At 44.9% G+C, this 17,277-nt stretch overlaps 1 protein-coding gene across 10 annotated transcripts in view; it reads left to right on the forward strand.

Annotated features, from left to right (window-relative positions):
- The window catches only part of SHANK2 (SH3 and multiple ankyrin repeat domains 2), a 693,215-nt gene that overhangs the window by 281,717 nt on the left and 394,221 nt on the right, over positions 1-17,277 (forward strand). For 9 of the 10 annotated variants that reach the window (XM_073658796.1, XM_073658795.1, XM_073658798.1 and 6 more), the window contains exons 8-9: positions 379-495; positions 1,482-1,559. In XM_073658796.1, the coding sequence (XP_073514897.1) occupies positions 379-495; positions 1,482-1,559 (195 nt within the window). Of the gene's footprint in view, positions 1-378; positions 496-1,481; positions 1,560-11,362; positions 11,411-17,277 lie in introns of those variants that run through there. The other variant, XM_073658805.1, reaches the window with a different exon arrangement.

Below are 17,277 nucleotides of genomic sequence, written 5' to 3' on the forward strand. Positions count from 1 at the left end.
TTTTTGGTCACTTTGCTTCCCCAAAATGTGAAACAAAAAATGATCATAAAGTTGTAAAGACCTCAAAATGAAAAACTAAAGCTCATACCAAAACAAAAAAAACGTAAAAAAACAAGCCCTGATCCAACTCTTTGCACTGAAAAGTAAAAAAAGCTATCATCCTTGGAAGGTGAGAACGGAAAATTGAAAGCGAAGAGAGGAGCAAAGTGGGACTCTGCCGTGTAAGAAGAAGGATATGGAAAGTGTCCGGACTGTGAAGAAGTAATAAGAATATATTGGTTGTGTTCATTTACTATATGAATGGTGTAATTAGTTAATGGAAGTTGTATTCTCGTTGTGAAGTTGTACTAGGTTACTAAAGTTCTCTGTGGTCTACAGGCATGTCGATACGGCCATTACCAGCATCTGGAGCACCTACTGTTCTATGGAGCAAACATGGGGGCCCAAAACGCGTCCGGAAACACCGCACTTCACATCTGCGCTCTGTACAATCAGGTAACTAGCACACACACACCAGAGACTATACTGTGTCTAATCATTAACGGCATTGAGTTAATTTTGCCTCCAATATCCACCCCTAGAGTATTCCCTACAGGGTAGATTGTAGGAAACCTGCAACTTCTTTTCTGTACGACCAGTTTGCAGCACAGAAAGCATCATATCCCAGTAACCTGACGAAGGAAGCTATTATTACAATTTATGTATTGATAATTAAAATGTGACATCTTTCAAAAAAGCAAAATTTTGACAAAATCAGCTTAGATTGATTGACAATCTGCAGAATAATATGGCAGCTAAAACCTAGTGTTCCCTCGGCCATGCTTGGTATATGCTGTCACCTTTCATTGTTGGGGGTCCGATCTCGGAGAGATTATTAGCCTTCTCACCAGGGTCCCGCCGCCGAGTGATAGTAGATCAGGTATATAAAGATGAGTATTTGATGTTTCCTTGTGGCAGCAGATACTCCTACACAGATCAGTTATACAGGCCTCCATTTCCGGACACCTTCTTAGTCAGGATGCGTCATAGGTGGTGCTGTGTCTATACTCAGTGGACACGTTTTACTGCTATAAGAGGATTTGTTCCAATTAAAGGCACATGCAGTTTAATTAAAGGTGTAAATTTGTAAGCCCAGAGACTGACGTAGTCCCCTCAGTGCTGAGCAGTTATAAAATCAGAATAAAGAAATAAACAGCTGAGAGGGTTGTTTTTTTTTTCAGAGAGATGATGGTAGCAAATAGTATTAGTCCAATGATGGCCGAGCCAAGAAGATCTCTTCTAAGTGAAAGCTACTCCCTCCTCCGCTGCAAAATCGAAGCAGGAAATGTCCATATCGCAGACCCCCTTTAAATAACCGCTTCTAATATTAGGCTGCATTGTGAAATCCTCCTTTATGTGTGAGAACATTTCAGTAAATGATGAGTGATTTTGTAAATTTGTGATTTTTTTTCTGATAAGGTTTTCTGGTTCTCTTTACACAGGACAGCTGTGCTCGTGTCCTTCTGTTCAGAGGAGCTAACAAGGAGATAAAGAATTACAACAGTCAGTCGCCTTTCCAGGTACCAGCATCCGTTTACCAAAAGTTTACTTTTTGTAGTGTGGATTTAATGCCCTTGTTCACATTAGATGAACCATCTGATTGTAGCTGGACTGGCTGACCATCTGATGTGTAATGGGCCTCCTTCTAGGTGATGATGATGAGGGGGGCGGGAAGGATCAGGGAAGAGGGATTTCAACTGCTGATTTGCTTATTTTTAAAAGCGGATATAAGTGGTTGCTGGAGGTGTTTTGAAGTGGCTTTCTCTTTTTTTCCCCTTTAAAGACATGAGCTGAACTTTCCTATGTATGGGGGACAAAACCTAAGACAGTAACAAAATGAACATATACCCTGCTGTAAGTAAATAAATATAAGCAATAGTGCATATAAATAACACAGGAGACTTAGCTAACACTGTTTTTGATAAAAAAAAAAAATGCATAAAAGCCATCCCACCAACGTCCAGGTGTACCCAAACTGGGATGGTCCTAACCTCTAGTATTAAAATCTCATCATGTGTCAATTAAGGGCTGAGCAGGACCTTGTCCCGAATGTGGACACCCAGCAAATGGGAATCTATATAAGCGTAATGTCCAGCTCAAAGAAAGGGAGGCCTCACCCTTACCTGCACTAAGTGCAAAAACTATAAACTTAACTGAAAAAATTGAACTTGAGTATGTTTTTTTATTTATTTATTTATTTATATAGCGCCAATAATTCCACAGCGCTTTACAGACATTATTGTAAGTTGAACACAACATGATCTGTTGCGGCATACCACCGCCAGAGAAGAAGAGACTCCAACAAGAGTATATTAAAATTATACAACTTTTATTACTTACAATTCTAAAAATAAAGTATAAAAAAAGACAGGGCAAAAAAAAAAAACTCCAAACAAGGGTTGGAAACACAGCAATAATTCATTCTAGCCCTGTGTTGTAAGTTGGTTTACATGCAAAATAGAAGCATGTTCACACTCGTCATTAAACAGACAAAACCTAAGTGTCACAGGAATACTGTTACAGAGAAGGGCCAGAAGATTGCGGCTTCTGGTTACACAAACCCCTGCACGTATAAGATCTGCTTCACCTTCCTTTAGCAGTATAGGTCTTCCTTGCTCTGTTATTGCTAGGGTTAATCAGTTCTATCTATCTGCTGGAGCTCTCTTTCCTGGATTGTCTCAGCTATTCTGTGTTGGTCACTCCTCTCAGGTATACAGTGGGTACGTGGAAAGTATTCAGACCCCTTTAAAATTTTCACTCTTTTTTTCATTGCAGCCATTTGGTAAATTCTAAAAAGTTAATTTTTTTTCTCATTAAAGTACACTCTGCACCCCATCTTGACTGAAAAATACAGAAATGTAGACATTTTTGCAAATTTATTAAAAAATAAAATATCACATGGTCATAAGTATTCAGACCCTTTGCTCAGTATTGAGTAGAAGCCCCCTTTTGAGCTAGTACAGCCATGAGTCTTCTTGGGAATGATGCAACAAGTTTTTCACACCTGGATTTGGGGATCCTCTGCCCTTCTTCCTTGCAGATCCTCTCCAGTTCCGTCAGGTTGGATGGTGAACGTTGGTGGACAGCCAATTGCAGGTCTCTCCAGAGATGCTCAATTGGGTTTAAGTCAGGGCTCTGGCTGGGCCAGTCAAGAATGGTCACAGAGTTGTTCTGAAGCCACTCCTTTGTTATTTTAGCTGTGTGCTTAGGGTCATTGTCTTGTTGGAAGGTGAACCTTCGGCCAAGTCTGAGGTCCAGAGCGTTCTGAAAGAGGTTTTCATCCAGGATATCTCTGTACTTGGACGCATTCATGTTTCCTTCAATTGCAACTAGTAGTCCTGTCCCTGCAGCTAAAAAACACCCCCATAGCATGATGCTGCCACCACCATGTTTCATTGTTGGGATTGTATTGGGCAGGTGATGAGCAGTGCCTGGTTTTCTCCACACATACCTTAGAATTATCACCAAAAAGTTCTATCTTCGTCTCATCAGACCAGAGAATCTTATTTCTCATAGTTTGGGAGTCCTTCATGTGTTTTTGAGCAAACTCTATGTGGGCTTTCATATGTCTTGCACTGAGGAGAGGCTTCAGTTGGGCCACTCTGCCACAAAGGCCCGACTGGTGGAGGGCTGCAGTGATAGTTGACTTTGTGGAACTTCCTCCCATCTCCCTACTGCATCTCTGGAGCTCAGCCACAGTGATCTTGGGGTTCTTCTTTACCTCTCTCACCAAGGCTCTTCTGCCACGATTGCTCAGTTTGGCTGGATGGCCAGGTCTAGGAAGACTTCTGGTGGTCACAAACTTCTTCCATTTAAGGATTATGCAGGCCACTGTGCTCTTAGGAACCTTGAGTAATGCAGAAATTATTTTATAACATTGGCCAGATCTGTGCCTTGCCACAATTCTGTCTCTGAGCTCCTTGGGCAGTTCCTTTGAGCTCATGATTCTCATTTGGTCTGACATGCACTGTGAGCTGTGAGGTCTTATATAGACAGGTGTGTGTCTTTCCAAATCAAGTCCTATCTGTTTAATTAAACACAGCTGGACTCCAATGAAGGAGAAGAACCATCTCAAGGAGGATCAGAAGGAAATGGACAGCATGTAACTTAAATATGAGTGTCTGAGCAAAGGGTCTGAATACTTAAGACCATGTGATATTTCAGTTTTTCTTTTTTAATAAATTTGCAAAAAATTCTACATTTCTGTTTTTTATCAGTCAAGATGGGGTGCAGAGTGTACTTTAATGAGAAAAAAATGAACTTTTTTGAATTTACCAAATGGCTGCAATGAAAGAGTGAAAAATTTAAAGGGGTCTGAATACTTTCCGTACCCACTGTATATACTCACCTATTGCACTAGGGAATTACTTTACAACTTCCTGGTTTGGTGATGAAGGAGTCGTCTGAATTAGTAGCAGTCGGTTGGTGTTGTTTCAGGGTTGTAAACAGTTGTAAACAGAGGCTGGACAGACATCTGTCTGAGATGATCTAGTGAATCCTGCTTTGAGCAGGGGGTTGGACCAGATGACCCAGGAGGTCCCCTCCAACTCTACCATTCTATGATTCTATGATTCAGGAGATATATGCGTGGATTTGGTATTGTGTGTTTGTCCTAATCCTCTCCCATTTGTTTTGTCCCTCCTACTGTTCCCTTGATTTCCACTTGGTTGTTTTGTGAGTGTGTTTGTATGAATGTAGTTTTCTATTATCCTTGTCTGTTTTCCCTGTCTGTCAGGTTTGTGTTATCCTATACACTTCTATCCCATACCTCCTTGGGTGGGTGAGGAAACAGGCCAGTGTGCATATAGGAGACCCCAGCATCTTCACCCTCAGGGGGTGATTGGTGGAACAAGGATAATCTAGGGTTCTCCAGGGAAAGAACCATTGGCTCGGGAAATCACGATACAGTATCATAACATTATCACCAGACAATACCTTTTTGGATCAACTATTGATCCTATGACTGCTCTGGCTGGGCAGTTACAAATACTTAATCTAGAGGTGGCAGACGTGCGCACAGTTGTTTGCAGCGTCCATCAACTCCAGGTTTGTCTCCGGGCAACCCCTGTTGGAACCCAAGATAGCCTTGCCGGACAGGTTCACTGGGAGTAGAGATAAGTTTGTGGTTTTTAGGGAGTCCTGCAAACTGTATTTTAGGCTACGTCCCTATTCATCAGGTAACGAGGAACAGCGGGTGGGGATTGTAATCACTTTTCTCCAGGGTGACCCCACAGCCTGAGCATTTTCTCTCACCGTGATTCCCAGTCGCTTCAGATGGTCGAAGAATTGTTTAAATTTCTGGGTCTAATTTATGATGATCCCGACCTTGTCTCTCTGGTTGAGTTTAAATTAATCTGGCTTCAGCGGAGGAGTATTTCTGCGAGTTCCATAAGTGGTCTACGAATGCTAGGTGGAATGATCTCGCACTCCATAGCCAGTTTTGTCTGGTGCTCTCTAGCTAGACAAGGTGAAAGATGCCTTTGTTCTATATGACACTCCTGTCTCCCTGGAGGCTGCCATGTCTCTAGCAATCCGAGTAGACCGCTGTCTACGAGGGAAGCAAAAAGAAAAAAGAAACACCTCAGTCTTCATGTATCAATGGAATCTAGGGCTGAAACTACCAAGGAACCTATGCAGTTGAATGGGACGACCCGTTGTACCTGCAGTCCGGCGCAAAAGAGGGAGTGTATTTTTTATTTGGGGCAAGAAGGGGCATTTTGTGGGCACCTCTCCATCACATAGTTGCAAACAACCCATCAAAAAGCTAAGAACCCCGGATGGCAGGGAGAGTACCAACTCGGGTGTACATATTTCCTCTGTGGGCAGGTCACAATTCTTTTTATGGGCAGAGATCAATTTAGGTGAAAGTAAGGTGGTTATTTCAGCCTTTTTGAACAGTGGGGCAGGGGTTTAATCTGGTTGACCCTTGGTTTGTCCAGGACCAGGGTCTCAGTCCTCATAAATTGTCTAGACCTATACCTGTAATAGCTATCTATTCTGCACCCTTAATACAAGGGTATTTTACTCAGGTCGTTCGAGCTATATGTCTGCAGATAGGGCCATGCACTCGGAAACAATCGATTGTTATGTGTTAAAGGGTTTGTCCTGCCTGGTGGTTCTGGGACTACCTTGGCTGACATTGCACAATCCTGTGGTGGAGTGGCAGGCTCAGGAGGTAGTAAGATGGAGTGATTACTGTCAAGAGCGCAGCATGTGCACCTCTGTCGCCAGGGTTGCTACTGTCTCTGCAGGAATACCTGTCTGACTTTGAGGATGTGTTTTCTGAAGAGGGGTATGAAGAACTTCCACCTCATCGACCATATGATTGCTCCATTAATTTGATTTCTGGGGCCAAGTTGTCTAACGGCAGGTTGTATAATGTTTCAAGTCCGGAGAGACAGGCCATGAAGGACTATATCACAGAAAGTCTGGCTAAGCTAGTCTATCTGGATTTGTATGTCAAATCAGAGAAATGTATGTTTTCGGTTCAGGAGATCCCTTTTCTGGGGAATCTATTATCGTCCACCGGTTTTCGCATGGATCCGGCGAAAGTCTGGGCGGTATTGGATTGGGATCATCCGGAAAACTTAAAAGGTTTTTGGGTTCTGCTAATTATTATCGTAAGTTCATCAAGAACTTTTCGGTAGTGGCCAAACCACTTACGGATATGACCAGGAAAGGGACGGACTTTTCTAAATGGTCCACTCTGGCCTTTGAAGTAGTTGATACTTTGAAGAGATGTTTTACTTCTGCTCTGGTCCTTATTCAGCCTGACGTCACTCATCCGCTCATTGTGGAGGTTGACGCATCAGAGGTAGGGGTGGGGCTGTATTGTCGCAGGGTTCATCTCCAAGTAAATGTCATCCGTGTGCATACTTCTCCAAGAAATTGCCATCTACCGAGAAGTACTGTGACATTGGGAGTAGAGAACTCTTGGCAATACAGTTGGCCTTTGACGAATGGTGTCATTTTTTTTGAGGGGTCAATACATCCGGTCACGATAATCTCCTAAACATCTGACACCTAAACAGGCAAGATGGTCGTTGTTCTTCACCAGATTCAACTTTTTTGTGACTTATAGGCAGGGGGATAAGAATATTAAAGCGGTTGCATTGTCTCGTTGTTTTCTGGGAGGAGGAAGTAATTGCGAGCCGATTGCTATATTACAGAAAAGTGTAGATATCACTTCTATATGTTTTGATCTGGAAAAGGAGGTCGTAGAGGCTCAGGGGGATGCCAGTGCTACCTGTCCTTCAGGTAAACTGTTTGTTCCTGTAAACTTCCATCTTAGAATTTCGTGTGAACATAATGATTCAGTCCTGGTTGGACATCCTGGTAGAAAAGCCACCACAGATCATCTTACTCATCGTTTTTGGTGGTCTGTGGTGCATCAGGATATTCGGGATTATGTAGCTGCCTGCAGTAATTGTGTGCTTTCTTCTAAGAACCCTCATACTCGTCCGTCCGGTGCTTTTCAATCTTTGGCGATTCCCTGTAGACCATGGACTCGTTTATCTGTATATTTCATCACTGATCTATCCGTATCTGCAGGTAATACTGTTATATTGGTAGTGGTGGATAAGTTCATCAAGATGGCTCATTTCAATGCGCTACCTGCTTTACCAAATGCCAAGACTTTGGCGTCAATTTTAATAAAGAAATAGTGAAGTTACATGGGATTCCATCTGATATTGTTTCTGACCTAGGGTTCAATTTATTTCTAAATTTTGGAAAGCATTATGTGCTCGCTTAGGGATTCATCTTTCATTTTCTTCCGCCTTTCATCCACAGTCTAATGGGCAAACTGAGCGAGTGAACCAGAATCTTGAGGCATATATTAGGTGTTTTGTGTCAGAAAATCAGGAGGATTGGTTTCTTATTTACCTTTAGCTGAGTTCTCTGTGAATAACCGTTGCCAAAAATCTACAGGCAAGTCCCTGTTTTTCAGGGCATATGGGTTTCATCCTTAATTCTGCTCCTTCAATAATAATCGTTCTTCAGGAGAACCTGAGGAGGAATGGTTTTCTTCATCTGTTACATCAGTGTGGCAAGATGTTCTTAATAATTTGAAGAAGCTGGGGTCAAAATATAACAGTATGGCTGATCGGAAATGCTTGGTTGGCCTACACGTGCGTGTTGGTGATTTGGTGTGGTTGTCCTCGAAGAACATCAAAGGGAATCTGTCACCCCCTGGGAGATATGAGACCTCTAATATGGGCATACAGGTTATAGAAATGTAAATCTATACATACCTGTATGGCTCATAGTAGAGGTCACAGTGACTCCCCGGCGCCTGCGCACTAGAACACTTCAGAGAAAACCTGGGCCGGGAGGAAAAAAACGCTACTGATAATAGCGTCGATGTGCGCATGCGCAGGAATCGAGTGCACGTCACAGGACCCTGTGACGTGCAGGGGAGGGGGAGAATATGCTAAATAAACTGATAGGCTGGGATTTCTTGGCTTCCTAATCAGATAGGCGGATATTTCTTGCCGTCCCCGGGGCTCCAAGCATGTGAAAACCGATTTTATAAAAACACATTTCTCTGCAAGCAGACCTCTACTGTGGGCCATATAGGTATGTATAGATTTACTTTTCTATAACCTGTATGCCCATATTAGAGGTCTCATAACCTTAAGTTGAAGGTTCCTTCTTGGAAACTGGGACCCAGGTGTAACATACCTGGCGGCGTGCTTGCATAGTGCACCACCTCCCACTATGCAAGATCGCAATCTTAACCTTCAGTCCAGTCTGCTAGTCTTGCTCCTCTTCATGCTGTCTATTTGCCTCTGATCTGTTTGCTTAGGGCGGCGGCCCGGTTACTTCCTGATTCTTATAGCTGCTGTGGGCACACTCCTAATGCGTCCCCAGCCTATCGCTGTGAGTTGCAGGATATTTAAACCCATTCCACCCTGTCGGTGGTGCCTGAGCAACACTAATTTCAGTGTGCTCCTACTCTGTAGTTGCCAGGTCTTGTTCTGTTTTTTGCCTGTCCCGCCATTCTGGGGGCTGTATTCCCAGACCTGTTAACGGTGTCTTCTAGCCTGTTTGGCCACCATACTGGGGGCCATATACCCAGACTCGCTCCTGTATCTTGTTGCAGTGTCAGTTCCTGTCTGTACACGCTCCTAGCCTGTTTGTCTCTGTGTCCGTACCTTCCCTTTTCCTGCAGTCTCTGAACCTGCACCTAACTGCTACTCGTTGTCTCTGTACTTCTGTTGTGAGTTTGGAGTCCACTCGCTACTTCATTGCAAGTACCTTGTGTGTATCTGGCTTTGCTTGTCCCTTCCAGTCTGTTCAGTGTGAACAGAGCCCTGTCCTCTCTGCTCTGCCTTGTTCACCGCTCCGGCGGTTTCGCTCTGCTCTGCCTTGCTCACCGGTTTCAGCGGTTCCTTCCTGCTCTGCCTTGCTCACCGCTCCAGCGGTTCCTCTCTGCTCTGCCTTGTTCACCGCTCTGGCGGTTTCGCTCTGCTCTGCCTTGCTCACCGCTCTGGCGGTTCCTTCCTGCTCTGCCTTGCTCACTGCTCCGGCGGTTCCTCTCTGCTCTGCCTTGCTCATCGCTCCGGCGGTTCCTCTCTGCTCTGCCTTGTCCACCGCTCCGGCGGTTCCTCCTGCTCTGCCTTGCTCACCGCTCTGGCGGTTTCGCCCTGCTCTGCTTTGCCCACCTCTCCAGCTGTCCTCTCTGCTCTGCTTGTCTACCGCATCTGCGGTTCTGTTCCTGAATCCCAGTCTGTACTGGACCCTATCCAGCCTGCGCTCCAACCTGCTAGTGCCTCCCTGTCTGCACTCCAGCCGTGCTTGCCAGTACCCCCCCCGTCTGCATACCAGCCATGCTTTCCAGTATCCTCCTGTCTGCACTCCAGCTGAGCCTGCCAATACCCATCTGTCTGTGTGCCAGCCCAACCTGCCTGTTCCTGTATTCCCCGGTGTGGGTCAACAGCCGTGTCCGGGGTCTGACCTGGAGTCGCACCTGGTCCCTCTGCTCGGTTCCTCCTTGGTCCACGGAGTTGACTAAGCCGCCGTGCGACCTTGGTCGGATCGGGTTGATACTTAGTTACGCCCCTCCAGGCACTCCTCGGTTCATGGTACAGTGGGATCACTAATCACGCTCACACCAGTCAGTCCGAGCGCTAGCGTAACACCAGGTTTATAAACCCCTACAAGATAGTTGCTGTCCTCAGTCCAGTAGCATTTTGCTTTGCCACCCACTTTCAAGATCCATAATGTGTTTCACCGATCACTTCTCAAAAAATATATTGCTTCTTCTGAATCATCATCAGCACCACCTTCCCCAGTCATTGTTAATAGGAATCTGGAATTCCAGATACCTAAGATTATCGATTCTCGCTCGGTACACCGGTCTCTTCAATATTTAGTACATTGGAAAGGTTATGGTCCTGAGGGTACCAGCGTCTGATGTTCATACAATCAGGTTGGTCCGGTCTTTTCATGCCTCACTTTCAGATATGCCTGGTTCTTAGGGTCTGGAGGCCCCTCTTAGGACAGGGGGTACTGTCACGGGGATATCGAGACAGAGGGGCCAGAAAATCGCAGCGTCACGTTACACAAGCCCCTGCACGTATTAGATCTGTTTCACCTTCCTTTTGGCAGTACAGGTCTTCCTTGCTCTGTTATTGCAAGGGTTAATCATTTCTGTTTATCTCCTGGAGCTCTCGTTCCTGAATTGTCTCAGCTATTCTGTGTTGGCCACTCCTCTCAGGTATATATGCTCACCTCTTGCACTATGGATTTGTTGGTGATAGTTTACAACTTCCTAGTTTGGTAATGAAGATGAGTTCTGAATTAGTAGCAGTCGGTTGTTGTTATTTCAGGAGATATCTGCATAGATTTGATATTGTGTGTTTGTCCTAATCCTCTTTCCCATTTGGTTTGTCCCTCATATTGTTCACTTGATTTGCACTCTGTTGTTTTGTGAGTTTGTTTGTATTATTGTTTTCTTTTATCCCTGTCTGTTTCCCCTGTCTGTCAGGTTTGTATTATCCTATACACTTCTGTCCCATATCTCCTTGGGTGGGGGAGGAAACAGACAAATGTGCATATAGGAGCATAGCAAGGTACGAGACCCCAGCATCTCCAGCATCAGGGGTATACAGGGGAATAGGGAGGGACAGGGAAGGATCTCATTGCCCCAGGAAGTCCTGCTTACAGTATTATGATTCTAAGAGAGAAACAAAATGAAAATATACCCTGTAAGTAAATAAATAAAAGCAATCGTGCATATAAATAACATAGGGTACTTGGTAAACACTGTTTTTGATCAAACAATGCGTAAAAGCCATCCCATCAGCATCCTTCTGTTCAAAGGAACTAAAAGGAGATAAAGAATTACAACAGTCAGTCGCCTTTCCAGGTACCAGCATCAGTTTACCAAAAGTTTACTTTTTGTAGTGTGGATTTAATGCCCTCGTGCACATTAGATGAAAGTCGTCCAAATCATCCGATTGCAGCTGGACTAGCTGACCATCTGATATGTAGGGGACCTCCTGCTCGATGAGGAGCCGAGCATTCCTATGTATGGGGGAGTTGGGAGAGAAAGCCATCTGCTGAACTAGTGTAACAGCACCCCGTTTTGAGTTTTTTTTCTCCCACCAACTTTATTTATGGTGTATTGATAGGATGTGCCATAAATGTCTGACTGCTACAATATATATCCACAGTCTCCCTAAGGAAGTTGAAGATGAAGTGATCTCTAAAAGGCCTAACGTTAAAGATGACACATTTCCTTTGTATTTTAGGGGAAAGAAATATATATACCGTATTTTTCGGACTGTAAGATGCACCTAAGTTTTAGAGGAGGAAAATAGAAACAAAAAATGTGGTCATGATGCCCTGTTAAGGGGGAGGGGGTCTGCTGCTGACACTGTTATAGGGGTAATGTCACCCAATTCTGTTAATATCCCCCATCCTGGTATATATGGCCCCCTCCTTCCTATTATACGTGGCCCTCATCCCCATCCTGATATGCATGGGCACCCCAATCCCCACACCCATGGGAGTGGTGAATATTCATGGCCTTTAATAGCAGGCACGCTGACAGCCTTTATGGAAGAGTCATCAGAAGAGAACCTCTCCTACGTCCTCACCATAAAATTCGGCTTCAGAAGTATGCAAAAGAACATCTAAACAAGCCTGATGCATTTTGGAAACAAGTACTGTGGACCGATGAGGGTAAAATAGAACTCTTTGGTCACAATGATCAAAGGTATGTGTGGAGAGAAAAGGGCACAGAATTTCAGGAAAAGATCATCTTGCCAACCATTAAGCATGGGGGTGGATCAATTATGCTTTGGGATTGTGTTGCAGCACAGGGAACATTTCACGGGTAGAGGGAAAAATGGATTCAATGAAATTTCAACAAATTCTTGATGCAAACATAACAACATCTGTAAAAAAGCTGAAGTTGAAAAGAGGATGGCTTCTACAAATGGATAATTATCCTAAACACACATCAAAATCCACAATAGACTACTCCACAAGGCACAAGCTGAAGGTTTTACAATGGCCCTCACAGTCCCCTGATTTCAACATCATTGAAAATCTGTGGCAAGACCTCAAAATAGCAGAGCAGGCAAGATGACCCAGGAATCTCACAGAATTGGAGGAATGTTCCAAGGAAGAATGGATGAAAATCCCTCAAACAAGAATTGAAAGACTCTTGTCTGGCTACAAAAAGTGTTTACAAGCTGTGATACTTTCACAAGGGGGCGCTACTAGGTGTTAATCATGCAGGGTGCCCAAACTTCTACATCGGCCCATTTTCCTTTTTGTAATTTTTAAAATGTAAAACAAGAAAAAAATATATATATATTTTGCCTAAAATACAAAGGAAACGTGTCATCTTTAATTTTGGGCCTTTTAGAGATCATTTAATCTTCAACTTGTTTAACTGTTCTCAATAACAGTAATTTTGGCCAGTGGTGCCCAAACTTTTATATGCCACTGTAGATGAAAGGCATGTAGGAGGGGATGTGTACTGAACTGCTCTGTTATGCCAAGGGTTCCCTAAGCTTGGTTTTGTTATTGAGACCCTCTTTGTTTTAAGGGGAACTTTGGAATAGACAGCAAAGGGTCTTCACATTGCCAGTGAGATTCAAATTCAGGTACTTCATCGATGAAGGAAGAGAGACGGAATACATGTGACATGCATTGTCAGCAGGTAGAGTCTTCTGGTGTGGCAACAAAGACTCACCATATTTATTAGCTAGACAGAACAGAACTTCATTGTTACATACAACTGAACAGAAAACCAAAATAGACTTATTAGTAACAAATTTCCCTTGGCCCAGCGTAAACCTTCTTGTCAAGGACTTTACAGGAAACCAGTATCTTAGTCAGACATTCCACAATGTAAAATTAGAAAACACTCAAGCAGACTTCAGACATAGCAATAATATAAATTGTTTTTTTCTAAATTAATAATGATATCTAGATATTAAAAAAAATTAACCACAAAACTCCTCCCTTTTTATTATTTTACAAAACAATTTATTCATCAGCTACTTCCCCATGCTATAAAAGCCTGGAGGGGACAAATCCCGTTCACCGACAAATATCTTGCTTGTAAATCTCATCATATATGTTTATAGGAGAAGTGGCATTATATTTTGTGATGCTTAATCATGTATGTTTTCTTGCATAGTCTCTTAATAGCAAATATACTAATCCTGGCAACTATATACACTAGTAATATCAAAATCCCTATTTGTAGAATACCTTGTAGGATACTCATTAGCCATCCACCTATACCCTTGAACCAATTGACAGGATTAAGAAATGAGAAAGTGTCACTTCACCAGGAATCTTTGTTGACATGATGTTCTTGGAGCCACACATCCCTCATTTCTCTCACTATCTCTATCTTGGTCTTTACCTGGAAATTTCCGGCAGGGTCTATGTAGTGGCAACAGGTAGGGCCTATTATCTGACAAATCCCGCCCTCTCTAGCAGTCAAGTAGTCTAGCAATATGGTGTGTTGGTTAGTAACTGCAATTAGTTGTTGTCACGCTCGCGCCCGGACTGACTGGCGTGAGCGTGATTAGTGATCCCATTGGACCATGAACCGAGGAGTGCCTGGAGGGGCGTAAATAAGTATCAACCCGGTCCGACCAGGGTCGCACGGTGGCTCAGTCGACTCTGTGAACCAGGGAGGAACCGAGCAGAGGGACCAGGTGCTACTGCAGGTCAGACCCCGGTCACAGCTGTTGACCCACACCGGGGAATGCAGGAACAGGCAGGTTAGCTGGTATGCAGACAGGTGGGTACTGGCAGGCACGGCTGGTATGGCGGCAGGTGGGTACTTGGCAGGCACGGCTGGTATGAAGGCAGGCGGGTGCTGACAGGCATGGCTGGAATGCAGACAGGCAGATACTGGCAGGTATGAACGCAGGCTGGATAGGGACCAGTACAGACTGGGATACAGGAACAGAGCCGCAGGTTCAGTGGACTAGCAGAGCAAAACCGCAGGAGCGGTGAACAAGCAGAGCGGAGCAAAACCGCAGGAGCGGTGAACAAGCAGAGTGGAGCAAAACCGCAGGTGCGGTGAACAAGCAGAGGGGAGCAAAACCGCAGGAGCGGTGAACTAGCTGAGCGGAGCAAAACCGCAGGTGAGGTGAGCAAGCAGAGCGGAGCAAAACCGCAGATGCGGTGAACAAGCAGAGCAGCGCAAAACCGCAGGTGCGGTGAACAAGCAGAGCGGAGCAAAACTGCAGGTGCGGTGAACAAGCAGAGCGAAGCAAAACCGCAGGTGCGGTGAACAAGCAGAGCAGAGCAAACCCGCAGGTGCGGTAAACAAGCGGAGCAGAGCAGAACTGCCGGAGCGGTGAACAAGCAGAGCAGAACAGAACCGCAGGTGCGGTAAACAAGTGGAGCAAAGCGGAACCGCCGGAGCGGTGAACAAGCAGAGCAGAACAGAGCAGAAGGTGAAGGCGGACAGGATAGGGCTCTGTTCATATGGAACAGACTGGAAAATACAGGAAGATGGTTAGAACACAGGAGGTAGATACGGAGGCAGGGAAAGGGGACAAGCAGAACCAGATACACACAAGGTACTTACAATGAAGTAGCGAGTGGACACAAAACTCACAAACAGAAGTACAGAGACAGCGAGTTGGAGTTAGGTGCAGGTTCAGACACTGCAGGAAAAGGGAAGGCACGGATATAGAGAGAAACAAGTAACGGGCTAGGACACTGTTCAGACAGGAACTGAACCGGGAAAAAGATACAGGAACGAGCCTGGGAACTCAGCCCCCAGGGTGGCGGAAACAGACTAGAAGTCAGAGATACAGGTAGCGGCCCTGGGTACTCAGCCCCCAGGGTGGCAGAACAGACTAAATACAGGACAGGACCTGGCAACTCAGTTGCAAAAGTGAAACTGAGTGAAAGTGTTGCTCAGGCACCTCCTACTGGGTGGAGGGGGTTTAAGTATCCAGTGACTCACAGCAATAGGCTGGGGACGCATTAGGACTGTGCACACAGTGGCTATAAGAAACAAGCAGAAAGCCACGCCGACGCCCTAAGCAATCAGACGAGACATGGACAGAGCAGGTACTGGAGCAAAGAGTGCAGCATGGACTGACAGGTAAGATTGCGGTCTTGCATGGTGGGAGGTGGTGCACCATGCAAGCACGCCGCCTGGTATGTTACAGTTGTTTCTGTACAATATTAGATGTATTGAGAATGTCAAGAATCTGGAAGATCTAGTCATCTAGATAATCAGTCGCTTCTACCAACTTATCCCACATTTGCATTATGAATGGGTAAATGAATAAGACACTAAAAAATTTGTTAGCCACCCCTATTTCTACAAGATGTGGTTTACCATTTGGTCTGGGCTTGTCGTCTGCAGCTCGTCTGTACAGTGTGTGTAGCGGGATTGCTTTATTATCTACTCTTGTGTGTGGTACGATAAAAGTAGAAGGTGTCAGAAAGGCCAATGTGCAAACTCCTGTGAAATTGTTGGGTAACCACTTGTAAGCCTGATGTCCACATACAATACATAAACTCTCTGGTGCTCCAACCACAGTGTTGTTGAACAGACTAGCAATCCATTTAGATAACAAGGTGGTGCTTAATTGTTGCATAATTTTTCCCTGATACTGAGTGTCATTTGAGGTAAAACCTGATATTAGATTTTGCAAGGTGACATTTACACAATGAAGCTTAGGATTGAGAGTGGCATCAACTGCTATACACTGCGTAGTAGTGGTAGCAGATCCATTACACTCTGAATAGTCAGCTGTAGAGAAAGGAAACCCTCTGGATTTTATCTGAATACAGCTGCAAGAGGTAAAGTTCGGATTACAGGAGAGGTCGACACGACTGGTCACCCAAGGCATTTCAGTCTGACTTAGAGGTGGACCACTGCTGTTAAACAACAACCATGGCTCAGTCACCCAAGCAGCTACAGTTAAGGCCCCGTCACACTAAGCGATGCAGCAGCGATCCCGACAACGATACGACCTGTCAGGGATCGTTGCTGCATCGCTAATACATCACTGGTGAGCTGTCAAACAGGCAGGCTCACCAGCGATGAGGGGAGCAGCGATATCGTGGAAAGAATCGTTCCACGATGTCCTGCTCCCGTTCCCAGCCTGCTGCTTAAGCAGGAGCAGGCTGGTAACTGTGGTAAATATCGGGTTACTAAGTGCGCGTGTGCCCCTAGTAACCCGCTGTTTACCATGGATACCACTCTGCTACGGTGCGCTGGAGCCTCCGCTCACCGTAGCAGAGTGGTATCTATGGTAAACAGCGGGTTACTAAGTGCGCGCGTGCCCCTAGTAACCCGATATTTACCATGGTTACCAGCCAGATCGTTGGTCCCGCTGGTCACGCACAGCGATGTGTGCTGGCCAGCGGGAGGCCAATGACCAAAAAATGGTCCAGGACACTTTGCAACGATCAGCGACCTCACAGCAGGGGCCTGATCGTTGCAAAGTGTCACACATAGCGACATCGCTGGTGAGGTCGCTGGTGAGTCTCCAAAACCGTGACACAGCAGCGATCTCGCTAGCGATATCTCTTAGTGTGACGGGGCCTTTAGACCTACAGCCTTCTTTTTCTTTGTTGTTCTTAATCTAAAAGGAAAAGTGTAGTTACTTAAATAAAACATTTCATTCAAAGTCACTGGAATAGCTAAATAAGGCATAGTATTGGAGGATATTGGGCTATGTGTGCATATCCAACAGTCCTTAGGACGGTCATTAGAGTTCATGTCTTGGA

This window comes from Phyllobates terribilis, unplaced genomic scaffold, assembly GCF_046119375.1.
Source record: "Phyllobates terribilis strain yellow unplaced genomic scaffold, ASM4611937v1 Scaffold_13__5_contigs__length_258822181, whole genome shotgun sequence".
Lineage (NCBI taxonomy): Eukaryota > Metazoa > Chordata > Amphibia > Anura > Dendrobatidae > Phyllobates > Phyllobates terribilis.